This window comes from Apiospora hydei (assembly GCF_038363865.1).
Source record: "Apiospora hydei strain CBS 114990 chromosome Unknown utg000010l_segment0_segment0, whole genome shotgun sequence".
Taxonomy (NCBI): domain Eukaryota; kingdom Fungi; phylum Ascomycota; class Sordariomycetes; order Amphisphaeriales; family Apiosporaceae; genus Apiospora; species Apiospora hydei.
The window spans coordinates 1,045,395-1,069,351 of NW_027117369.1; the positions used below are offsets into that span (position 1 = coordinate 1,045,395).

At 51.7% G+C, this 23,957-nt stretch overlaps 6 protein-coding genes across 6 annotated transcripts; 3 read left to right on the forward strand and 3 right to left on the reverse strand.

Moving 5' to 3' along the window:
* Positions 1-613: 613 nt before the first annotated feature.
* On the reverse strand, positions 614-917 carry PG997_014497 (uncharacterized protein; the record flags this gene model as incomplete). Its single annotated transcript, XM_066818811.1, has 3 exons — positions 614-620; positions 676-725; positions 792-917. The coding sequence occupies 3 exons, from the start codon at positions 915-917 to the stop codon at positions 614-616; spliced, it is 183 nt and encodes a 60-aa protein (XP_066660999.1).
* A 458-nt stretch (positions 918-1,375) lies between these two features.
* Positions 1,376-2,569, forward strand: PG997_014498 (uncharacterized protein; the record flags this gene model as incomplete). Its single annotated transcript, XM_066818812.1, has 1 exon — positions 1,376-2,569. One exon carries the CDS (start codon positions 1,376-1,378, stop codon positions 2,567-2,569), a length of 1,194 nt encoding a protein of 397 aa, XP_066661000.1.
* A 3,754-nt stretch (positions 2,570-6,323) lies between these two features.
* On the forward strand, positions 6,324-7,166 carry PG997_014499 (zinc finger protein gis2 protein; the record flags this gene model as incomplete). The annotated part of the gene is made up of 2 exons (XM_066818813.1): positions 6,324-6,429; positions 6,496-7,166. The coding sequence occupies 2 exons, from the start codon at positions 6,324-6,326 to the stop codon at positions 7,164-7,166; spliced, it is 777 nt and encodes a 258-aa protein (XP_066661001.1).
* Positions 7,167-12,658: 5,492 nt separating this feature from the next.
* Positions 12,659-14,204, reverse strand: PG997_014500 (uncharacterized protein; the record flags this gene model as incomplete). Its single annotated transcript, XM_066818814.1, has 4 exons — positions 12,659-12,925; positions 12,986-13,293; positions 13,346-13,380; positions 13,438-14,204. 4 exons carry the CDS (start codon positions 14,202-14,204, stop codon positions 12,659-12,661), a joined length of 1,377 nt encoding a protein of 458 aa, XP_066661002.1.
* A 2,875-nt stretch (positions 14,205-17,079) lies between these two features.
* On the reverse strand, positions 17,080-18,195 carry PG997_014501 (U5 small nuclear ribonucleoprotein 40 kDa protein; the record flags this gene model as incomplete). The annotated part of the gene is given in 3 exon segments (XM_066818815.1): positions 17,080-17,206; positions 17,221-18,002; positions 18,058-18,195. The coding sequence occupies 3 exon segments, from the start codon at positions 18,193-18,195 to the stop codon at positions 17,080-17,082; spliced, it is 1,047 nt and encodes a 348-aa protein (XP_066661003.1).
* A 618-nt stretch (positions 18,196-18,813) lies between these two features.
* Positions 18,814-19,579, forward strand: PG997_014502 (trafficking protein particle complex subunit 3; the record flags this gene model as incomplete). Its single annotated transcript, XM_066818816.1, has 4 exons — positions 18,814-18,848; positions 18,907-18,915; positions 18,976-19,198; positions 19,268-19,579. 4 exons carry the CDS (start codon positions 18,814-18,816, stop codon positions 19,577-19,579), a joined length of 579 nt encoding a protein of 192 aa, XP_066661004.1.
* Between the last annotated feature and the right edge of the window lie 4,378 nt (positions 19,580-23,957).

Genomic DNA, 23,957 nt, shown 5'->3' on the forward strand with positions numbered 1-23,957 from the left:
GTGTGAATGGTTGTCAACAGAATCCTAAGCCATGGCCCAAACGCCCTCCGGGCTTCACGAGTCCAAGGACAAGATACAGTTTATTGCCGTTCTGTCCGAGTTATCATGGAGTCGCTCATAGTGCAGCAATCCACCGTGTGTGTGCAACAGATGCTGCAAAAGGTCCCAATACTGATAACCCACCCAAGTCTGGGAATACACCATGCCCACACTGAGACTTGAATTTCGATAAGCATTCACCGACCAATAGGTAAAGGAGCGTATCCGGGAGTTGAAAACGATATATTCAGAATAGCACAGACATAGCTGTTCCTTTGCATGATCCAGCCGGATCCAGGAGGCGCAAGTCGTAGCGATTCTGTAGGTGTTTGGGGTCTAACCATGGACATCGTCCAGCGAGTTGATAATCTCTCGGCGTATTCACATCGAGCAGAGTTTATCTACCCAGTTTTACCCGGAAGCAGCACCGTGACGCACTCGGATCTTTGCGCATCACCTCCGAATGCAGATTCATCTATCGTACATCTTGTGGCGTCATTATAGTGTACAGTAGCAGTTGGTTCTCTTGTTCCCCGCTAACTATTCGTGTATTCCTTCTATCGTGTAGATTCGTTTATGCGCTACAGGCTGGATTAGTGTGGTTGGGCAACGAAGGGCGCATTGGGAAAAACTCACGGAGTGAGGAGAAGTTCCGCCCAGGATGTCGACAGGAAAGCTACGGCGGCCTAGGGAGGGAAAAATTAGCAATGAACAACAATTAATTTATATGCAAGGCCGGAGGAAATACATACACCAAAGACAGCGACGCTTCGCACAACAGCGGCGTTGTCCGGCGAAGTGATGGCATCGAAGGTCTGACCGAAGATGCCCTTGGGGGCGCGACGGGAGCCGCCACCGAGAGACTTTTGGGGAGCCATTTTGTAGTGAGGATTGATGATATATACGATTGGGAAAGACGGTGGTCGTTCAAGTGCGTATGCGACGGTGGAGTCGGAGGGGTGGTGATGGCTGGTGAGGATATCTTGCGATGATGAAATAGCACTGAACAATTAAAAAAGCTTCGCATCATTCAATGGACACAAGCTCGGACGCTTCCAAGGCTGAAGATAACGATAAAAAAAGAGCCTTGAGTGGGAGTACGTACCTTAACAGGTGGGGGTCATGCGGGAATCTCCGAAAGCTGCCCTCCTGTCACCCAATGGCGTCACATCATGATACAAACGCCATGTACCTCGGAGCTGGAATGTCATCAAGACCTCTCACTGGGTGCCCTTCCAGGCGAGCATTCTTCTTTGAATTGAGACCCGGAAACCCCTATCCCATTGAATGTTTTGGCATTCATCATCAAATTGCATCTTAATCCCATCAACCAAGCATGGCCGACACCCCACGGTACGCCAACGCGGGTGGCTTTGTCCCGCCCACACTCCCATCACCCGCTCCCAGCACCGCATCCAGTCGCGCCGCAGCTGGCTTGCCTCACCCGAGATCGAAACCCCTAGTCCCCGGTTCGCGCAAAGAAGAATATGCGCGCAAGTACGCCGAGAGCCGCCTTCTTCACATCTCAAGGCGCTATGTGAAGAAACACGGAATCCCCGACCCCGCCGACACCGTCACAGGCTATGATGGCTTCGAAGAAGTATGCCACGACCTCGAGGAGGTTATCTTCGTGCTTTGGTTCTCGGGCACGCCTAGCATCCAGGTGCCATACCTTCTCAACATCGCCCTGGCCTTCACAGACTACATCGAGGCGTTCGAACCGGCGCCGACGGCTACGTTCCAACTGCTGAAGAAGTTGGATCACTGCTTTGCGAGTCTACTGGCGGGGAAAGATATTCGCTCGGGCGAGACGCTGCCGGGCTTCGAGCAGAACACAAGGAAAGGCATGACCAAGACCGACATGGTGCGCTGCAAGAGTCTGGCAGAGCAAACGCGCCTGTTGATCGCCGTGGTCATGAGCAATGTCGACGAAGTCGAGACCTACCTGCCAGAAGAAGACGAGTCTATACCCCCGTCCAGGGGCCAAGCAACACCGGCTAGAGCCCAAGCAACACCACACGGCGAAAAGAGAAAACGGATCGAAGAAGAGACTCACGCAAAGGCGGAAGATGAAAATGAGATCAAGGAGGAATCCTCATCCCCACCTAAGAGACAAAAGACTGAATCGCCGGAAAACAGACCAGTGACCGAATCACCCTTCGTCAAGCTGGAAGACGAAAATTCGACACCGGTGCCATCTACACTTTTCTCAAAGGAGAGCCTTACGGGGATGGAGGCGTCAAAGAATGACGGGAAGTTTCACTTTGCGCTCGAGGATGAAGATGACGACGACGACGACGACGGCGATAACACAGGAGGAAATGGAAACATAGGCGAGACGGCCACACCTGCTCTGGCGCGAACACCGCCACATCGTAGTACCTCGGAACCGCCAGATCAACCAACTGATGCATATGAGCCAGATGATGATGACGATGACGAAGAGCTGTATATGAACGTGGCGAAGGTTTATGAGAAAACGCTCGTTGCGCTGGGCAAGACCCTTGGAGAGCCTATAGTAGGGTATTAGTCTCTGGCATTGGAGTTTTGGTATGCTTCTGTCGAACGGGAGGGGCGTTTTGGATTTCATGAGATACATCATGGGCTTGACAATATGGCTTATTATAGAGATACCCAAATGCATGCGGTGAGAACTTGGATAAGGCAGTGTAGTCCTCCCTCTGCTCGCGATTTTGCATGTAGCAGGACTAACTGATGGCAGAGATAACGGGATAAATAAAATAAAATCTAGCTATAATCCCCGTGAACACCCTACGAGAACGAATCAAGGTATTTTAATCGGGCTGGTGTTGAAAGATGATGGTAAACCACCAACTCTTAGCTACTTCTCAGTCTTATTTCCAAATCGACCTCGGCCATTGCCCGGCCTTGTCAGTTCTATATTGGTTTGGCCCCTTCATGAGATCATTGATATAACGTCAGGACAGGCAGCTTGTTGAAACGCGTTGCTTTCGCTTCTATTAATATCACGCATGAGCTACGGAACAGAGACCACATCCAGTTCAATGGAAACTGGCCTCATTTCAGCTACGGTGGTGACGGACCAACAGGAAAAAGACATCGGATACTTATCAGTTCATGTTCGCAGGATCGATCATGCGACGGCACTGTGATTGGCCTCTGCAGTAAATTGCATATGCGCAGTAAGCGTGTCGCGAAGCGGGACAACTGGACGCCCACGTGCGGGAAAAGAGACCTGTCAGCGCCAGCGCAAACTTTCAGCCAGCCTCGCGCAAGTCCAGATGCGGACCCAGACGACGGGCAATTAATGAAGCGCGCACAGCTGGTTCCATACACTATCACTCACATTTGACATCTGGCTTTCATCGTACATGGACACATCATCTGAGCGACGGCCAGCAACAGCAACAGGCCGGCCATCGAGTCACGGGCCACATTCTGGTGCAAGGGTTAAGGATCTCGGTTCCCCTTCGATGTGGGGTTAGGGGCCGTAGTAAACCCCCTCCCCCTCCCTCCAGAACTGCCTCCCCGTGCGCCCTGGGGTTTTCGGCCCAGATATTCATTGGGATTCAGCAAATGCGGCTTTGGATATGACGAGGCAGGTAGGCGAGCCTTCAGCGGTTGATCGCATGCACGATATCCCTTTCTAGTTTGCTGGCCAAGATATGTAGCACCTCCTCTCGTTACGAGTCGGTCTACCCAAGGTTTGCTTGACTCATGGAGGAGTCGGACCGCTCTAGACTTCGCATTATTAGCTGAAGAGTGGGTGCATATCCGACATGCCATGGTCACAGCTTGCAAACGATATCCCAGTGGACATGGAAAACCAGCCAAGCGAGGAGCGAGCACCACCATCATCGCCTACCTAGGCAAGCAGTTAGTTACATGGCTCTCTTGCTTTCAAATGACAGTCAGCGCCTAATAAGACGTAGCCTGACGTGAGAGCCTGTCAGTTGGGCATCGCCAGGCCTTTGGGATATCATCATCCTGCACACAACACACACACTTGCCCAGGTTTGGCAGCTTACCTACATGCCTACCTCCTGCTCGTCCCAACATGGTCTTCTTCGCCCGGTACATCATGTCCGGCTGAGGCAACAAAGCCAAAACACCAACCTGGGTAATTTGCCCGTGCGGATCTTTTCCGTCTCACGATCGAGACCTATCAGCAAATTATGCATTGGATGCAGCCGTCGCATGGGCGTTGTGGCCAGTTTTCCTTTTCTGAGCCTTGGAAGCTGCAGGGAGCAAGTAGTAGGTAGACCTGTGACCTGAAAAACTGTGACCTAGACTCCCTCCGGAACCACCCCTGGCTGCATATCGAGCTAGCCATGGCCCGACATGAACCAGCCTGATGGAATGATGAATGACCTCTCTTCTGGCAGTGCTACCACCACCAACCCGCCCCAAACCAGTGTGCTGCACTTGGCTTTTGGCGCTTGTCTCGAAAACCCAATCCCATTCCTGGCCTCCCTTCCCCTTCTGCTTCCCCTTCCCCCGGCCCCCGTCCCTGGCGCTGTGCAGGCTTGCAAGGGGGCTTTGCTTTTTTTTGGTGACCAGGCCCAGGGAAAAGGACAGGCAAGACAAGACAAGACACACACACACACACACACACACACAGAAACGCATCATCACGAAGCGGGCGGGCGGGCGGGCTGACTGGCACGTTCGGTTCGTGGGTCTCTGGTCTCCATTTCTCGAATCGGTCGGTTTCCATTCCAATTCCCACTTGGGCTCATCTCTTGCCCTCTTTTCCTCCCCATCCCTCCCCCTTCTATTACTCTTTCCCTTTTTTCCTCCCACATCGTCTTTTTGTGAAAGAAAAAATTTCCTACTTTTCTTTCCGGTGGTTGATTCGGTGCCGAAGTCGCTAGGAAGAAGAAGAAGAAGGTTGCTTGAAGAAGACGGATAGGAAAGCTCCAAGGGAATATTCCGGCCTTTATTATATTTTCGTGACAGGTAAGAGAGCTATTTTCTGTTTTTTAAACTTTTTTGCGCATCCAACAGTCCGCCATCTGTCCATGGGCGCCTCTTTTTCTCCCTCTCTGTTTTGAAGCCGGACTCTGTTTGGGCTTGCGTGGTTCCAACGATGGTGGGCGCCGGTCCCGGTTCAACACCCTCAAAACGAGCACCACCGCTCCTGTGGCCCCTTGAGAAGAGTCTATTCCGAGCCCACCTCTGGATTGCGACGAGCCTCGGGAGCAATTCTGTCATACCCATGGCGGCGCATCCACAGGAGGGGGCTGAACCCTCGTGGCCAAAACTTTAAGCAACACCAATTTCGACAAATGCACACCTCGTCATTCGGAACTTGCCAACAGTACTATAAATATTACCGCTGCTGCGCCAGACTCTTTCTTCTTCGCTTTCCTCACCAGCTGCGCATCTTCAAGTCGCTCAGAAACCCCTCCCGCTCGAACAACCCCGCTGTGGTTCTGCTTCTGGCGCATCGCATCATCCGTGCGCGCGACGCTCCGCTTGCCTTGTCGCAACCATGGCTTGGCTCAGCTGCTCAACGTCTCAATCCGTCCCGCGACGAATCGATATATGTCGCACGCATTTCTTGTGTGGTGTGTGCAACAATGCGATGCGGCACACACTTACAACGGGCAGATGAGCACGCGGAAATTCTGAAGAAGAAATAAGCTATTCCGACGACTTGAAGAATCAGACAAATGCGCCGGGGTCGCACAAATTCCATGCATCCTGCAGGTGTTCTGGAAAACGTGGGCCGTGTCCTCTGTGCTACATACCACCGTACTTAATACCTGGCCCTGCCCTGCCTTGGAGCTGAAGAGCCCAAAGGTGTGGGTGTGTGTCTCTGGATCCGAGGTGTGGTGTGTGCGAGAGTGCGTTGTCCGTCGGAGGGTGTGGTGCGATAGCGCGCGGCCCGGCACTGCTTGCTGCTGCTACTCCAACCAATCGTGGGGGGCTACACCTGAGCAAGTCGTCTGCCACACCCAGCACCCGCCCACGCTTCCATTTCGCCCATCCTTTCACGCATAAATACGTTTACCCGGATGGCCTCGGATGAAGTGTCCAGCTGCGGGCTATCGGCGCAATGACGACCGCAGCCTTCGATGATAATATCCAACTATCAAGCAACTGGACACTTGGCGACAACCATGCCTGCGACCACTATTGAGGAATGGCTTCGATTGGACCAAACTGCACCGACTGCAGAGGTGGCGCTCAAACCACACCGCTGCAAACGCGTCATTGACCAATGGACAAATGGCGACCAAGCCTATGTGAAATGTCGCGCTGACGATGGAACTATACAGACTCATAAACTCGTCGCAATGTCGTCTCTGTCGCGTCGGGCTTGCTACAAGTGTGGCAACGTTGGCCACTATGCCGAGGTTTGCTCTTCGGCCGAGCGCCTTTGCTACAACTGCAAGCAGCCAGGTAAGAGAAGCACCAATAGCTCTGCTGTCAAACATATACCTCAGCTTTTTACTGACTGGATACCAGGTCACGAGTCCAACCAGTGCCCCCTGCCTCGCACTACCGAGGCTAAGCAGTGCTACCACTGCCAGGGCCTTGGCCATGTTCAGGCCGACTGCCCTACCCTGCGCTTGAGCGGCGCCGGAACCAGCGGCCGCTGCTACAACTGCGGCCAGCCGGGTCACTTGGCTCGCGCGTGCCCTAACCCCGCCGGCGTCAACATGGGCCGTGGAGGTCCTCCCGTTGGGCGTGGAGCCTACGGAGGTGGCTTCGGCGGCCGTGGTGGTTTCGCCGGTCCTCGGGCTGCCACCTGCTACAAGTGCGGCGGCCCCAACCACTTTGCCCGGGATTGCCAGGCTCAGGCCATGAAGTGCTACGCCTGTGGCAAGCTCGGACACATCTCGCGGGACTGCACAGCCCCCAACGGCGGACCTCTGAACACTGCTGGCAAGACCTGCTACCAGTGTGGTGAGGCTGGTCACATCTCCCGCGATTGCCCCCAGAAGGCTGCCGCTGGTGAGATGCCTGGCGTCCCGGGCGTTCCTGTAGGAGTGCCTGGCGGCGTCCCTGGTGTCCCCGGTGGAGTTCCTGGTGTCCCCGGTGTACCCGGTGTCGGTGTACCTGGCGTCCCTGGTGGCGTCCCCGGTGTCCCCGATGTCGATATGACCAGCGCGGCGCCCATCCCTCCTGTTGCTTAAAGCCACCCTGCGCGGAACCATATCCCGTGGGGCTTGACCTGCAGTTTGTAAAAGTCAAGATGGTTGCAGTTGGGGCGAATGCTGACGACGATACGAACGAACAACGCGGGTTCTGGCGCTCAGAAGCCAACATGACTTACTCATCAAACACGGCTTTTTCGAAACGCATAACACAATTTTCCTTACTCTTATCACATTTCCTAATTACGGCTTGGGCTCGATCGACTATGAGTACGGACTTACTCATCTTTCGTGGCTCTGGATATCTTGGTAGCAACATCACCATGCCGGGATCATTGCTTCATTCGCCGCTCCTCGGCATCGTTCTGGAGCATAAGTCCCTAACAACTTCTTTTTTGCCCTACATGACCCTTAGCGGAACCACCCATTATTTCCTACGACCTTCACGACGTTTAACCACACACCTGGCTTGGGCCATACGAGCAACTCACGGCGCCTGGGATCAACCAAAAGCATATCTCATTTCATGCAATTGAGTTCTGTTTATTGGTTAGACCGCTGACATGTCCAATGGTCAATTCCATGGATGGAAGGTGGCTGATCACGACATGTGGCGACAGTACTTGTATCACCAACGGCAGGGCTATACCCGAAGGACCAAAGTCACTACCTCGGTTTGACTTAGCATTGGATCCATCACCTACACATACGCCGTTTATTTCCTTTGCTTCATCGAAAGGCAAGACTCTTTCTCTTCACGAATCGGACGACAAACACGACAGACGATTGACATGCTGTGGATCGAGAGATGGGGAAAGACTGGATGTTGCAGTTCACAGGGGAGAGGATGCAGTGCATGGTCACGAGATGGCTGCATCAAGAACGGTGGCGGTTGAGGGGAGCGCTAGTGGGTAGAGAAGTAGTCTGAGAAGAACAAGCAATGTTGTTGCACGATGGAAGCCTTGAGGTGCCCAATTCTCTCGAGCTTTCCTTCGATATGGTGCTCTCACTCTCGCAACGACCCAATTCACCTGCGGACGGGGGCATCGAGCGACTCGAGCTTTCTAAGACAGCTTGCGCCGGCTCGGCGCCCTTGCTAACCATTTAGGTCGGGGTTGTTGGGAGGTTGGCCTGTTTCACTGCTCAGGTAAGCGCATATCTTCTTTCTCTTTGCCTCCTTTTCTTTCTCTTTCTCGTCTCTTTGGCTCTGCCTAGTGGGCATCCAAAACCGCCATACATGATGATACTCTTTAGCTCTAGATCAGGAGCTGCTCACCGGCAGCGAAGACCGAGAACTTCAACCATGTTACACAGTCTCTGAACATTGGCGCATTTATTTTGGCTTGTCTACAAAAGCACATCGACTTCTTCTGATCAGTTTGCTGACATAGCCCTACATACATACAGGTTCCCATCATACACTACCTAGTGTTCTCTCTCAATGACCCTACGTCAAGTACATGATATATCGGTAAGTACTCTAATTTGTGCTGCTGCGTGATGATATGCCAAAGATCCTTGAATGACGTAGATGCTGAATGGGGTTGTCGACGGACGTACTTATCATTTGCTTGGCTCCCATTCATATTTGAAGATGCTAAAACATGTATTACACTGTATTTGTCGTCTCGTAACAAGACGTCACGCACACACAGTGACTGCTAGGCGCCAAGCCTTGCACAAGATATCTTAGGTAGCATGCGGTAGATGTATAATGTAAAAATGCATAACGTGGTTTACCATTGAGTGGCCCGTATCATTAAGTGGTCTACTTTTATTACTTCTCGACATTTTTATAAAAGTTATTTTAACCACGACACTTTAAATTAATTAAAATTACTCGCTATCCGAATCGCTATTTAATTCTATATCTTTTTCACATGTTCGCGTATTATGACCTGTTTGGCCGTAAATGCCACAGCGCCTGCCGCCCGTCGCGCGCCGCTTTGATAAACCACCATTTTCGCCTTCGTTAGTCGCTGAACGCTTCCCTTTTGCCTTCTCGTCCTGCAGCCTTCGAGATTCCTTAATCGTAAGGGCTCCTCCAAGCTGGACTCGCGATTTTTTAACTCTCCGGCGCTTCGAAAGGGCTAAATTGGCCTCTTTTAAAGTACGTATCCGATTATGTATAAGGGTTATTTCATGGGCTATTTTAGTTATACCCTTCGCTATCTGGTCTACCGCATTTAAAATCGGCGTCGGAGAGCTTTTTTAATGGGTAAACACCCTCTTTTTAATATAAGTAGAGTGCTTAGTTATTTATTGGGGGTTAAACGGCGTTTAAGGGTCGTAAGTACTAGCCGTCCCCGGACGGGATGAGCTAAGTGTAAACGTCCGGAGACGTATATCTAGCTTATTAATTACCTCGTCCGGGTTATAAGGTACTAAGCCGGATACGTTAAATTTAAATTTAATATTAGCTTTTGTAAAAATAGCGAAATATATAGCTTTAAACGCGATAAAAAACTTAAGCTTCGTAATATAGTTTATCGAGGCCTTAATAAATAGCTCGATTTCCTTCGAATAAACACGCTTTAAAGGCGAATAAAGTGCTATATCGAAAAGTTAGAGCAGGTGCGATAAGTAGGGAGGCATACTAATAGTAATAATGTCGTTATCCTGGTAATATGCCTCGAATTTGGCCGAAATGTGGCTCTCGTAGCCGTCGAGAATCAGGAGGCGGTAGCGACCCTTCGTCTACGATCTGGTATATTTATCAAAATACTTAATCCAGTCTAGGCCTGTCTTATTATTAGTTTATCCATTGGAAGTCGGTTTAATTACTTAATCGCCCGGTAAACTACTTTCGCGCGACTAATTTACGAGGTAATATTAATTTTAAACGATTAAAAAAGGCGGAATATACTAGTTTTACGAATTAATACATTTAATCGCCGTCGATTATTCCTAATTATTAAGCTAGACCGATTTCGCCTTCTTACGCCGATCGACGCGTGTTACGACGAGGGTTAATTTAATTATACCTATTATAAAGCCGGTCTCGTCGAAATTCTACATATCTTCGTTTAAAATACCGTATTTAACCTTTATATTCGCAACTAGCCTAAACTAGCCGAAAATAACGTTCGGATCCTCGCAAAGGGCCCTCTAGTAATCGTATCAACGATTCATTCTGGTCTTAAGGTCTGGGTTGCGGTTAATAAATCGCCTGACCCAGTGCTTGCCGACGCGTTCGCCGTCGCGCGACGCGGTAAAGAGATTAGCCATATTTTCTACACCAACGATCTTGGGAGACATCCCGCGGGTATCCAGATTAATTATATGCTTACGAAGCACCTTCTCTTTATTCGTATTTAATTTATACCGTAGGTATCGGATATCGCGTCGTGGAGTTCGGCCGTGGATTCGGTAACGTAAAATGGTTTTAAGAACGTCGTATACTTTTACAGTATCTCTTTTATTTAATAAATTTAAAGGCTTTCGTATCGCTTAAATAACTAAACCGATCCGGTCTTCTTAAATTAGATTAGGCATTATAGTTATAAAGTTATTACGCGTCAAAGTTTAATAAGGGTCGAGAAATAGTGAGGGTAGACCACTCAATGATACGGACCACTCAATGGTAAACCACGTTAACCCAAATCAAGTCCGATCTAGACCTAAGTGTGTGCCGGCCTGTTACGGCCTTGTTGGTAAGACAATGTGTTGGGTAACAGTTGCTCCATAATATACAGGACGGGGCTTCATGCATTCGAGTGTGGTGACGGCCACAGACAGTCCCAACCAAAACCTAAGGTTCCATATGAACGATGTGATCGAAGCAAAGCTAGAATACGCTGGCGACTCTTGAGGGTAGTTATTGATACCACATTCCATGGAAGCCTTCTCATGGTGTGCCACAGCTAAGTAACCTTGTTGTTCGGCTTCCTAGTGTTCTGATTCGTTCCCTGGAAGAAGATCAAAGAGATGTGTGAATGTGCGTTCAAGGGAAAAGACATAGGTCATTAAGGCCCTTTCGGACCTTTCTCCGTTTCTTCTTTAAATGCGAGTGAAAACAGTCTTTGGCAATTTTCCATCTCCCCCGTTCCATGCCCAGTGAGTGCAACGGGAATAGGGAGACTGGTTTGTGGTGATGTGACCGGAACCACAGGCGGCTTCTTCCTCCCGGAAATTCACAAACACACTCTCACGCAGTAGTCATGAACCTTCTTCGATGGCAGCGCGTTTATCTGGGTATTCATTGACGGTCGCCTGTCCCCTAAGTCAAAGTTCCCGTTCGAGAGCTTGATTGTCGTTTGGTTTGCCCCCTTTTGTCAAAGCTGACTGCGGCCCAAAGGACAGGACTGCTTTTTGTCGGAATACTTATTGTTACTCCGGTCAAGGGAGGGAAAGGGCTTTCCTCTTGGTCCTCTAGTAGTTTTCAATCAGTATTGTTCGTGGGCTTGGTTCCCATCATCCTCACCATCAGAGCGTTTCCCAGTCTCAAAGGTGAATAGGATTGCATAGATGTGTGCGACATCTGTCTCTACCATTGCCATGGCTATTAATAAGATCAGGTATATATAACGGGAATCAATTATCGAGTCAGATCAGCATGGATTGCTATATACCTACCATGCCTGTTACCTGTCAGGGACCCTAGGCTACATGACCAGCATCTACCTGCAACCGTTGAGCTCAACAACAACCACCATGGACCATGCATATGGCGATCAACTAGAAACAACAGGAAAGCCCGACGGCAATGTACAGATCAATACACCCAGTTCCTCTGCTTTCTAGGTAGACACTCCATCGCAGTGGTGCCAGATGCCAACAGTAGTAGAATAGTGCTTCGCGGACTTTACCGTACCTGAAATGCAACACTATGTAACACTTGCATCTATGATCTATCAACCTGAGGGTTTCACTTTTCGATGCCAACGTAACCCTCAACCCTCAACCAGACACCTTGCAGACCATACGAAGTACTCTCTGCCCACTTCCCAACAGACATGTATGCTCCAATCCCGGAGTCTTGCTGTCGTCCCTCTCACGAGTTGGCGTGACCGAACCATCAATGCTAGCCTACGACGTTACTGTTTCACTTCACCAATCAATAAGTACACGATCAAAAGCATGTCCTTTCTTCTCAGGTAGTTTATTCCATATTAACCGAAACCGACTTTGCCACCAGAGGGTCTATTGTACACCAGTTCCCGCAAATACTTGGTAACTGTATTTCTACACCCATCCATCCATGACCACTTTTTTCTTGTAAAAGGACTCCGCCAGCGCCGATGCTAGTAACAGACGAAACAAAACAAAAAGACAAATGTGAGAAAAGCCAAGGAGGGACAGGCAGTGTGGAGTTATAGGAAGACCACGTAAAACAACAACACTCTTTACACAGGCCAGTCGGTCCTCCGCGAGCAAGGCAAGTACTATCAGTAACATCATGACCCTCTGCTTCCACCTCACTGAGTGACTATGTTATACAATCCCCCGTCTTCTCGACTCCCATTTCAGGAATGAGTCCAAAGAAAAACGGTATGAGTGCCATCAGAATCTCGTTTCATTCACCTCACTTCTCACCAAGCGGGTCGATGCGGCATCGTTTGGGCCTCGGCGGGTTGAGGCGGTAGCGGGACGTCCGTCAGCGGTGCCATGGAACGTGGCCGTGCCTCCACCACGTACGAGACGCCGTCCTCGGACGAGTAAGAAGGCGGCCGAGCGGTCGCGGGTCGGGCGGGGTCTCGTTCGCTTCTCTCTCCTCCTTCGGTTTCGCGCCTGCTGCTGCTAGTGGGAGGCGGCGACTGCTCGTTGCGGGCCCAGTATATACGGTTAGGGTCAACGCGCTAGAAAGAGTCACCTGTTAGCTACGAGATGGAGAATAGAAACCCAAATCAAATACGTACCACGCTCTCCCTCCATAGACCGTAGGCCGGGGGCTGCAGTTTGTTCGTCTCGCTCTCCAGACCAGCGGCCTCTTCGTCGCGCGCGAGGACGACCCGGATGGGGCGCTGCGGGATGGCGTAGCCGCCGGGGTGGAACATGTTGGGCAACCGGGCGCGCTCCTGCTCCTCGGCCGTCTGCGGCCGCATGACGAACAAGCACAGCTTAATGAGCCCGTGGCAGAAGAAGATGGTCGAGGCCAGGATGATGAGGATCAGCAAGATGGTGAACTCGCTATTGTTGATGTTCTTGGTGAGGCTCAGCGCCAGGTCTGGTAGAGATGACGTTAGCACGTGCTGAGCTGCATTATAATAGGTACCCACTAGTATATCTAGCAGGCGGGAGGGAAGGGTAAAAACTTACAGACAGACAATGTCAGTATTAGGAGCATTCCTGATACAAAGCAGCGTAGAACCTGGTTCCGGACGCGCCGGCTCTTGATCCAGGGGAAGCAAAAGAGAAAATGACTGGGGGTCGACGTCCTCCTGTCGCAGGACCGCTATCCCGGTCGGAGGTCGACCCGTCTGATCGATCACGACGCCGTGTCCGTTGTCGACCCCGATCCGCCATATCCGCGAGGTGCATCTCCGCCGGGTCCGCGCCTCGGAAGCGCTGCATGAAAGTGCTCCGGCCTTCTTCACTTTGGCGCGTACGGGCGGGCTGGGGCTCTTCGATGACGGGTAACCGGTCGGGCTGCTGGCCCTGTTGTTCCTGCGTCGTCGGCCGGGGCCGTTCTGACTGCATCGATGGTCTGGGGTTGTCTCCACCTCCGCCTCCACCCCTTTGTTCGGCCTCATGCAGAGATGAGGGTCGGGTTGGTGGGCCGGACGAGCCCCTCGTCCAGGTACGGGCAAGGTTCGGTAGGTGTAAGCGCGTCGAGGGCATGTTCGTGAGATTGATATTGAAATTCGGCGACTTGGGACTTTCGACCTCGCCGGGCTGGATGCCGTCGGTATGTGCCCTCGGAGGCTCATGGCCACCACCATTGGCCGCATTAGTGTTGCCCGTCCGCCTGCCGTTGGAAAATTGTGGGAGTCGTAGAGATAACCGTCGTGTCCGCGTCGTCGCCGTCGGGCTTTGGCCGCCTTCCATCATTTCTGGCGCGCCTTCCCGTTGCTCCTCCACATCTCCTGCCCGTGTCGACGCCCCGCGGCGGAACATGTTGGATCCGGGGAGAACCATGTTGCCGTTACCAAATGGCCTGAGCCTCTCAGTATAATCAGTACAAGTGTCAGCTGGGAGTCCGAATCGGCATGCTCCCAAAACCCGTCAAACTGCTTGCAGTGTTCTTTTTCAGAAGCTGCTCGAGTCGTATGAATGCCGTGTGGAGATGTCGAAGGAAGACAGAAATATTCGTAGTACCGGGTGATGAGCGAGTGGACCACCAGAGATAACCAGGATGCGTAGAGGCGATGGGAATGACAACAATAACAAGACGCGGTTTGTATGGTTACAAATAAATCGGATATAGTATATCGGGTCGCCCTTGGTGTTTCAAAATCGAGGGCCTTTAGCGAACCAACTCGGGTCTCAAGCCAGATAGCGTCGAGAAGTGACGGGTTCCTGCAGCTCGCCTCGCCGGAAGTGCTGATGAATTGTCTTAGAACCGGGCAAGGGGTGGGTGGTGTGTGGCTTGATCCCAAGAGCGAAAATCGAGCCAGTCGAGATGAGAGAAAGAAGATAAGTCGAAACGAAAGGAAGGCTCTCGGTCACACACACGCGTTACGAGCCTATCGATCCCACGGGAAAGGAAGAAAGTAAGAAAAGAAGAAAAGAAGATTAGAGTTGTTGAGTTGCAATCGGGGAGCTCCCAGAGCCGGCCGGTGATGCAAGGTTCACAACACACACACAACCAACCAAAAGGTGGGAAAGTAGAAGCGAGTGTGAAAAGGAAGTATGTGTGTGTGTGTGTGTGCGTATGAAGAAGGTGAGTAGGTATAATAATGACAGGTTGTGCGGTAGTGTGTAACGACTGTGGGATGGAGATTTCGATAGGAATCCAGGATAGGAAGAGGAACCGCCCGCAAAGAGGTATCAAAGGCAGGTTAGTCCGCCCGTCATGGGTGGGATCAGAGGGTGTGGTGTGGGATCTCTCTCAGGTCACAGGGTGGCTGCCAATCTGGGAAAGCTTGGGCGGGCAGAAACGAAAGAAACGGCAGGCCGGCAAGGGCCAAGAAGTCAGAAACGAGGCCGACGGGCTTGACGAGAGAAAATAAAAAGAGGGACAGGAAACGCCAAGATCGGGGGCGGAGGCAACCAGTTGGGTAGGTAGTTGACGATGAGACTGTGCTAGTATTACAAGACAAGAGTACTTCACGACGAAAGAGAGAAATGTTGTACAGGATCAAATTGTGGATGTCGTATCAGGACTATACACTGAATGGCATGTATGTAGTTTAGGCAGGAAAAAAGGTTGTTGGAAGAACAACCCGGGACCAGTGCTTCTGGGCAGAGGAGGGAACTTGCACCTTGGCAACTGTCGTTTTGCGGCTTACGCCATTGCGCGATGATGTGCCACTTTCCGGACCATGGACCAGCACTCGGGCGAAGCAACAGGAACAAGAGTGCTTCAAATCTGGGGATGTTGCGTAAAAGCCCAAGCATACATGGCTGGCCCGCGTCTTCGGCGTCACCAAATTGGGCCCTTTGGGCTTTTGCTCAGGGCCATCCATTCCACAACGAGCAGGGAGTGGGCTTGCGGCTGTGAGACGTGAAAGCTTGTGCAGGGGGGAGAGGACCAAGAGGACCAGGAGGACCAGGAGTGCGAGAGAAAAAAGGGGTCGTCGATGATGTAGGAAATCTTGTTTGGTAACCAATTAGAAGGGTCTTGGTAGCGAACGGAGCCAATCTGTGACGGATGGAGCTTGTTATGAGACTGGCTGCAGGGGGCGTTGGCGGCATCCGCGTTTCGACTCGGCCGCTCTGATTTGGGCTGATGACCGACATGGCTACTTACTTGTACATGGGTGGCAGGGTGGCAGGGTGGCAGGGTGAGGGTGGCCCAATCTGCCAGTGGCTAGAGTGGGCGGCTGCGCGCGCTATGCCAGGTACAGTTCATAGCTCGCCCGCCTTGTCTGCGAAGGGCGAGCGAGCGAAGAGTTGCCGGGTTGCATACGAGGTAGTAATCTAGGAGCCAGGAGCACAGATCAGGCGCTACGACAACTACGATTAGGCAGTATCAGTATATCAAACTGACGTTGAATAACGTTGGTGCTAACGATGGCAAACGCCGGGAAAGCCATCACCTGCGACAGAGAAAGAAAGTTGAGATGATCTAAACATAGCTCAGCTCCTCCCAACCCCATCTCTCCATGCGCCTATCGTAGGATTCTATATAAAAACGCAGGCAAAACGATGGGCCCCTAGATCGATTTGGATTCAACAACAACCGTCCTTGTCCTGGAGCCCCAGAAACATATCGCCACGAACCTTCTAGTCGTGTTTCCAGTAACAAAGAATGGCAGTTTCAGAATCTCAAAATTCGGTCTTCCACCCGGCCTCCGGTACAGGAGTCACATGGGGTATCTACTGTAAGTCTGCCTTGTGCTACTGCGTGGTAAATACTGCCCGAGCCCCAAGACCGATCACCTATAGAGCAAACATGGGCTCCACGCATTTCTCCATCCTCCCCATTCTATACCTTGAGGACAATGCTCAGCTGGTCCGCCCTTTTACTTGGTCATTGTACACGAGATGCTCCCTCTCGAGCTTATCTCATTCCCTCACCATATGGTCACAACCCCAGCGAAGAGTTATTTGGATTCCCACCTGCTATTGATGGTGTATTACGTTGCATCGAGGGCGCTTCGATGGAGATAGGCCCCGACATGTCTGGATCCGACGGGACAGGCCGACCCTTACTTGGCTGGCACGGCGTCTGCGCGTGCTGGAGAAATTCGCCTAGGTTACCCTCTATGGCCTTATGAGCGATTCCAGGCCTCTGAATGAAGGAAATACCATGAGTGGCAATTCCGGTGGTTAATACGTCAGGCTAGTTCATCGTAATTCACCCAAGAGCAATCTTCGATCTGAGGAGGCCGAGAGAACTGCAAGATCGTTAGCAAAACGTCCAGTTACGAAAGGTCGCCGGATTCTTACTGAGTGGCTCATCGTTGGTGATGAACTCGGCACAATTCACTGTACCCTTGTGGCCGGGAAGTTTGTAGAGCAGTTTGCCTGTATCACTGCCCCAGATCACCACGGTGCCGTCGCCAGCACCAGCAGCAATCTTTTGCCACTCTTATCCCAACTGGCCTTCATCAGGTTCTTCTCGATACCAACCTGGGCGCCGTCGAATGTTCGAAGATGACGTTCGGTGGGCGCGAATGGTCGAATGTCCCAGGTCCGGGCCGTCGAGTCATGCGAGAAAGATAGGAGGGACTGGCCGTCAGGGGATACCCTCAAACTTGTGACCGTATCGTTGTGGCCGAGCATGGAGTAGACGACGGCCTTTTTCCGCACGTCCCAAACCTTGATGTCGTTGTCAATACCACCTGAGTAGATCTCGTTTCCGGCTTCCGAAACTGCTACCGCGGTGATGGGAAAATCAGTCTCGATATAGTCGGCGGCATTCTTCGTCCGAGGATCCCAGATGCCTATTGTTCCATCATCGCTGCCGCTGATCAGCAACTCCTCTCCTCGGCTGCTGATATCCAAACTGTTGATTATCTCTTCGTGTCCCACATAGCGACGTATCCTTTGGCCCGATGTCAAATCCCAGCTCGCTAGATGCATATCAGCCGAGGCTGAGAAGAGGATTTCCGAATCACGCGACCATTGCAGGTCCAGCACAGCTCCTTTGTGTCCGCTGAGCATGCCGTAGTTTTCGCAGTCGCCGCCCGCCCTCCAGAGCATGATGTTTCTGTCCATGGAGCCCGAAGCGAGGAGGTGACCTCGGGGATCGAACTTTGCTGCAAAAACCTCTCCTTCGTGACCTGTAAGCTCCATCAACGGCCCCTCGAGATTGCTAGTGCGCGGCGCCTATTCAATCAGATTAGCATCACCGCTGTGCGTTGTGTCGAGTACTTCCACATACAGCTTGTATTAATGTTCCAGCAGCAGACCCATCTCTGCGGGCGAGGGTTGTGGTTGTTCCCAAGTTCTGCCTCTTCGCCACGAGTTGACCAGCACCGCCAGGGTCATCCGACGGGCGACGGGGGCGCTTCTCGGACATATTACTGGACGTTACTTATGATTTGGCGATTGATGATTCGAGGTGAAGGTTGGTAGATATGAAGGCGAAAGGCCGTGACGAAGGAGATGCCTGGCAAAGATCAATGTTTTTGGACGTGTTTCGACGCGTCGTATGCTTTTCTTGTCGTCGAGTAGGCCGTCGTTTTGGTGTTGAAGCGCGGCGGTAGGTCGTAGTCTGGGCGATTGCAAACAGCAACTTGCTGAGCTCTCTCGCACTTTAGCTTCAAAATGTACCTAGGCTCGTAGCTCCCGCTGTCGCAAAGAAAACTTGTCGGTGAGTGAGATATTCCTCGACCGACGGAAGTGGGATGTGCCTGAGCACGGTACTTAGGATCACCGACCGCCGACAGATTATGTAAGTGAGCTTGGTTACAGAGAGGGGCCCCCACGATCCCAACCCTCACCGCTTTCAGTTACTGCCACTACACCTGAGTGTACAGTACGCCATTGAATGGTCCAACATCGGGAACACGCGCGCATCCTCTGTTTCCTGATCTTAGCGGCGCCAACTTGCCTGGTTCTCAAAAGGCTGTAGTTCTTTCTCTTTCATCCATCAATGAGATAAGCGCTTCAGCTTCTATAAGCTCGTCGCGCGAGCATGTCCGCAAACAAGGCAGCCCGAGTGGGCGAAGAGTAAGCAACGGGAACCCTCATCCCTTGGACCATGTACTGATTTTGTACCCTCATCTAGAATTTGGAAGTAAGTCGCCGGCTGGATTCATCGAATATAACGACCATTCACCTAACACACGAAACACAGGGGCCGCATCGATAAGGTCAACGCGGAGTTAGTGACTCTCACATACGGTACCATTGTTGCGCAACTATGCAAGGACTTCGAGAGCGACTACGTCGAGGTTAACAAGCAATTGGACCGAATGGGCTACAATATCGGCCTACGCCTCATCGAAGACTATCTCGCTAAATCCAACACAATGCGACGGTGTTCCAACTTCCGCGAGACCGCCGAGATGATTGCCAAGGTCAGTTTGATCTAAAAATGCGAGGTCTGCGAGGCCAATAGCTTACTCGGATCACTTTTCTGTATCTAGGTCGGCTTTAAGATCTTTCTCAACATCACCCCGACTATCACGAACTGGACAGGAGACGGCAAGCAGTTCTCGCTAGTATTCGAGGAAAACCCGCTAGCCGACTTCGTGGAGCTCCCTGACGACGGACGAGCACAAGACGAGCTCTGGTATTCCAACATATTCTGCGGCGTGCTGCGTGGCGCCTTGGAAATGGTGCAAATGCAGGTCGAGGCCCATTTCATCAGCGACGTGCTGCGGGGCAACGACACTACCGAAATGCGGATAAGCTTGATCCGTTATATCGAGGACGAGCTTCCCCCGGAAGATGACTAGGCAGAATAAATCATAGAACGGTTTGGGAAATGGCGTTTGTTCGACTTTCGCGCAATTGGAGACCCCTTGGCGAAGAGCCGGTCATATTGGTAATGATGGAGTACGACGTGTCAGCACACGAACCTGAAGCGTTGGCGTTTTTGGCATGCCAAGAGGTGCAGTCTGAAGGCGGAGGGAACGGAGGCAATGCCGGACCAGGGAGGGGGTTTTCAAGCTGTGGATATCTGCTGCACATACCCTTCGCAAAACGCATCGTGGGTTCGTCCCGAATTGCAGATGCATGCGGCCGATAGTCCTGTTCAGACGGGGGGTCCATCAAACGGTCGTAATCAGGCGACTGTCGTCTTGATAAGCATTTGAATACCTCAGCACTATTTGCGCTCGTTAATTACAGCTTAACGTGTCAAAGGCACTATGTCTCGGCCTAATTGAGTTGTGTGGCGTTTCCTTGATACCTAGAATTGACTTATTACCCTATTGTTAGTGCATATGTTGGGATCTGCTCCAGCTCAACCTTCCCGCGACATCGGTAGTTCTGTTTAGCGGTACGCGCCGCTTCCCTGCCGATCCCCGTCCCCGTCATGTCCACTTCTGCCCTTCAGCACCCGGCGGGATCTTGCAGAAGAGATTGATTGCCTGTAGCATGGACCGATCCCTGATGCAGGTCAATCTGACTCCTGCCAGATTAGGCAGCACAGGTAGATAGATATGGCTATCAGTAAGTGTTGCTGGGGGTTCTTCTCAAATGTGAACGCCGATTTAAGATGCATGGTACCTGCGTTGGTGATACGCCCGGCTGGTTAAGGCTGAACTGGGGGCTTATCAGATTTGCGCTGCATGCACATCATTATTGTTATCACATCGGGGTTATTAGTCAGGCCACTACAGTAGGAGGGGTTACTGCAACTGGGTTCCTCTCCATACGATCGATTGACTATATGTATATGTATGTCGACGTCGTCGTCGATTGGAGTTAAAGAAAAAAAATAGTAATATACGAAATGAGACTATTGAAACACACTACCTGAATGTCTCGACTGTTTACCCCAATAGTTGAAGATCATATTTCCCCAAAGGACCCTGAGAAAAACCGGGAGGGGGGTTTAATACCAAGTCCGATTTCCTGGTGGGAAAATGGGAAACTGGGAAACTGGGAAACTGGGAAACACACAACCTTTAACGTTAAGTGGGTGGTGGGCCGCCAGCACGGCGCGTGTCGATCCCCAGAACCCGATGGATGCTTCCACTTATTACATATATCGTGACATTTGATGGCATGATCTAATAAAGGGAGCGGAAGCAATCGCCAAAACTGTGTGGGGTACCATGCTTCATGCGCCGGCTACTTGGTCGTGAGTGTTGGCATCTCTCTCTCTCTCTCTCTCTCTCTCTCTCTCTCTTCCAGCCTCATTCGGTAGAAGAAACCACTGACGTTGACACATACATACACGTGCTGTAAGCGCGTGTGGCTGGCTCAGAAACCCGGCGTACTGTTTGTGCATATGCGGATCGTACGTAGGAGCCTGAAGTTGCAGAATTGTTGTGGTCGGCTGACACGCTGACATCGGGGATGTAAGACGGATTTAAGGTTAGGAGGACAAACATGATTGTCTGGATTCCGTCCGCTACCAGCACGACAAGTGTTGGTTTTCGCATGTCTGTCTATCCGGATGTTGACAACCACCAATGTTCACTGCCATGTTCTCCTAGTATTACGGGCAATTGCTACCTACCGTACCCATAGTCCTACGTGACCTATGAACTCATCGCACATGGAAGGATGGGCATGACTTTGCCTGCCCAGCGGATTTGGAGATGTTCCAGACGCCGCAACTTGCACATCATAGCTCCAAATCTTAGCGATCATCTCTCTTTGCCCACCAGCATGATGCATGATGTAGTATGCAATAACACCTGTGGCCACCGGAATCTGCTAGATTGAGTCATATCTGCCCGTCTGCCATGGAACGACCTACGGCGTAGAGAAATGATAATCTCTGTCGCCCCAAATCACTAATAAGGCTTTTACATAACTCCTGAGGTTTCCAGAAGCCTCCTCGGTCTGTATGTAACTCGTTATCATGAACCTGAAATTTGATATGGTGTTGCCAAGACTATTTGCTGCCTTAGCGGCCTGAAGTGTGGATACCGTGCTGATAGCTACGCAGAGACGGTCACGCTAATGCCGTGGAACCAGGCCTTGGCCGTTCTGAAATGTGCGCACTGCGACCGGCCAAGCTCCTTGAAGCTTTCTGTGAGCATGCAAGCTGGCTGCCCTGTCTCATCTCCCCCATTCATCTGGTTCCAGTCGATCAATCCATTCTGATATCTGGCTACAGGACCTACTTCCGCCATGTGTTATGGATATACCGACTGTGCCGCCCCGTAGTCCGTAGATAGGGAGAGATAGAAGCATGAATCAATCCTCTGTATGCAGCTTCTGTTAGGGTCAAGTAGTAGTTGCAATTGCACTTGATAGCTGTAGCATACTGCTAGTAGATGTACTTGCTTGCATGCTCCTCCTAGAGTGCCGGTACAGACCGCACCACCCGCACTGCTGCTGGCATCAGTCGTAGACGGACCTAGATGGACATGGACATGGACATGGACGCACCCTCACACTCTCACTGTACTCGATGAAATGGCCTAAGCAACGACTGACTGACTGACTGACTGACTGAGCCCACACAGCATCAACCCAATTTCTTCACCCACCTTACCTATCAACTTACTTCACCACCTCCCATTGTTTCTACCCTACCCTACCCCATATCTTCTCCTTCGTCGAACGATCAGTCTTGATGTTTGATGCTAGCGCAGCAGCTGTCTGCGATCCGACCTTACCGAATTGGCCTCTTATAGTGGGAGACGATTAGATTCCACCCCGGCTCGCCTTACAAATCATACGCCAGTCTCAGGTACCTTTCTATCGCATACTGCCACTACTATCGCCTACAGGGCCAGGCCCAGTCTCCCTAGGCGGCCTGACAGAGCAGAAGACGGGAGCCAAAGCCCAGCGCAAGCCGCTCTCTAACGACTAAACCGTTACGGAGTTCCTTCTTGTGCAGTCCCCTACTACCTACCTACCTAACCTCTTCCCTCGGCTTCTTTGGGTGAAGAAGCAAAAGCGCAGCCTGCTGTAGGAAACAGAAGATCAATACAACAACGTGCGTACGTGCGTGCTTCCGAGTCGACTTTTTCTTCACTCGGGCAATATTTAATTGTCACGGCCGTGGTTCGTGGCTCGTTGTGCAACCCGCCCGAGCTTCAAATCCCGTCCAGTCGCGCTATCAATTATCCTGGCGGTTGATCTTTTTTTTCTGAAGGGTGAGTCCCCCGACCTGCACTTCCGCCATTTACCAGCCCCCCGTTCCCCGTCGCGCCCATATTTTTCTCCCAATTCCCTCCTGTAAGTCCCAGCACCGCACCGCACCACCCTGCCTGCCTGCTCTGCTTCGTACCCATCCCCTAGGGACATTCTTCTCCAGAGCTGAATGAGCGGGACGACGACAACTGCTGCGCGACACTGGATAGAGCGCGAGAGAACAGAAGCAGGAGCGAAAAGAGACGGGAAGGATATCTGCTGCTTAGCCCTTTGGCCTTCATTTCCCGTACTTTAATTTTCGTCCTCCGACTGCACCCGCCGTTCATTCAATTGATCGGTCGACAAAGTCGAGAAGACTCGGAAGACCAGTTCAGGCAAGCGTCTGTCTATCTGCCGTGTCGTGTCGTGTCGCATCATACCACATCACTTTGCATTCTATCGCATCTCTCCATCCCAGGCCGCCCTTGCGCCTTTTCCCACACGCCGATTCTGATCAAGCGCGCCCTCTCTCGTCTCCAGGTCCGTCTGCCTCGCCAGACCCCATTCCGCATCGCGACTTAGCCACCCTTTTCCGACCGGCTACGGCCACTACGCGGTTGATCTATAATCGGGGGTGCCCTTCAGCCATCACCAGCTCTCTCCATCGCACCACTCGCGGCTATCGCTGGTACGACCACGACTTGGGATTTTCGACCTGTCTGCTGACCATCTTGTGTCGCGGCTGAGTGCTCGCCACGTCCGCCCCCAAGCCAAAGTGACAACTCGTCCATCATCCCCCCCAAAATTAGTCACCAAGCTCTACGCTACCGCCCCCAACTTACCCCAGACCTGGCAATCATAGCAACTTGCCCTTGACCCTGGGCCTTCGGCCTGTATATTCCCATCTGCACTTGGATCTGTCCGCATTGCTGAGTGTTTGTCGCATCGTACCTGCATCCTGTCTGCAGCTCTCTTTTTTCGCATTTCGACCGTCGTTTTGTCGGGCCAAAACACGCCTCTACCCTTCTCTAGGTCTCAATCTCCGAAACGTAGCTGTTAGGGAGACTGGGGTCT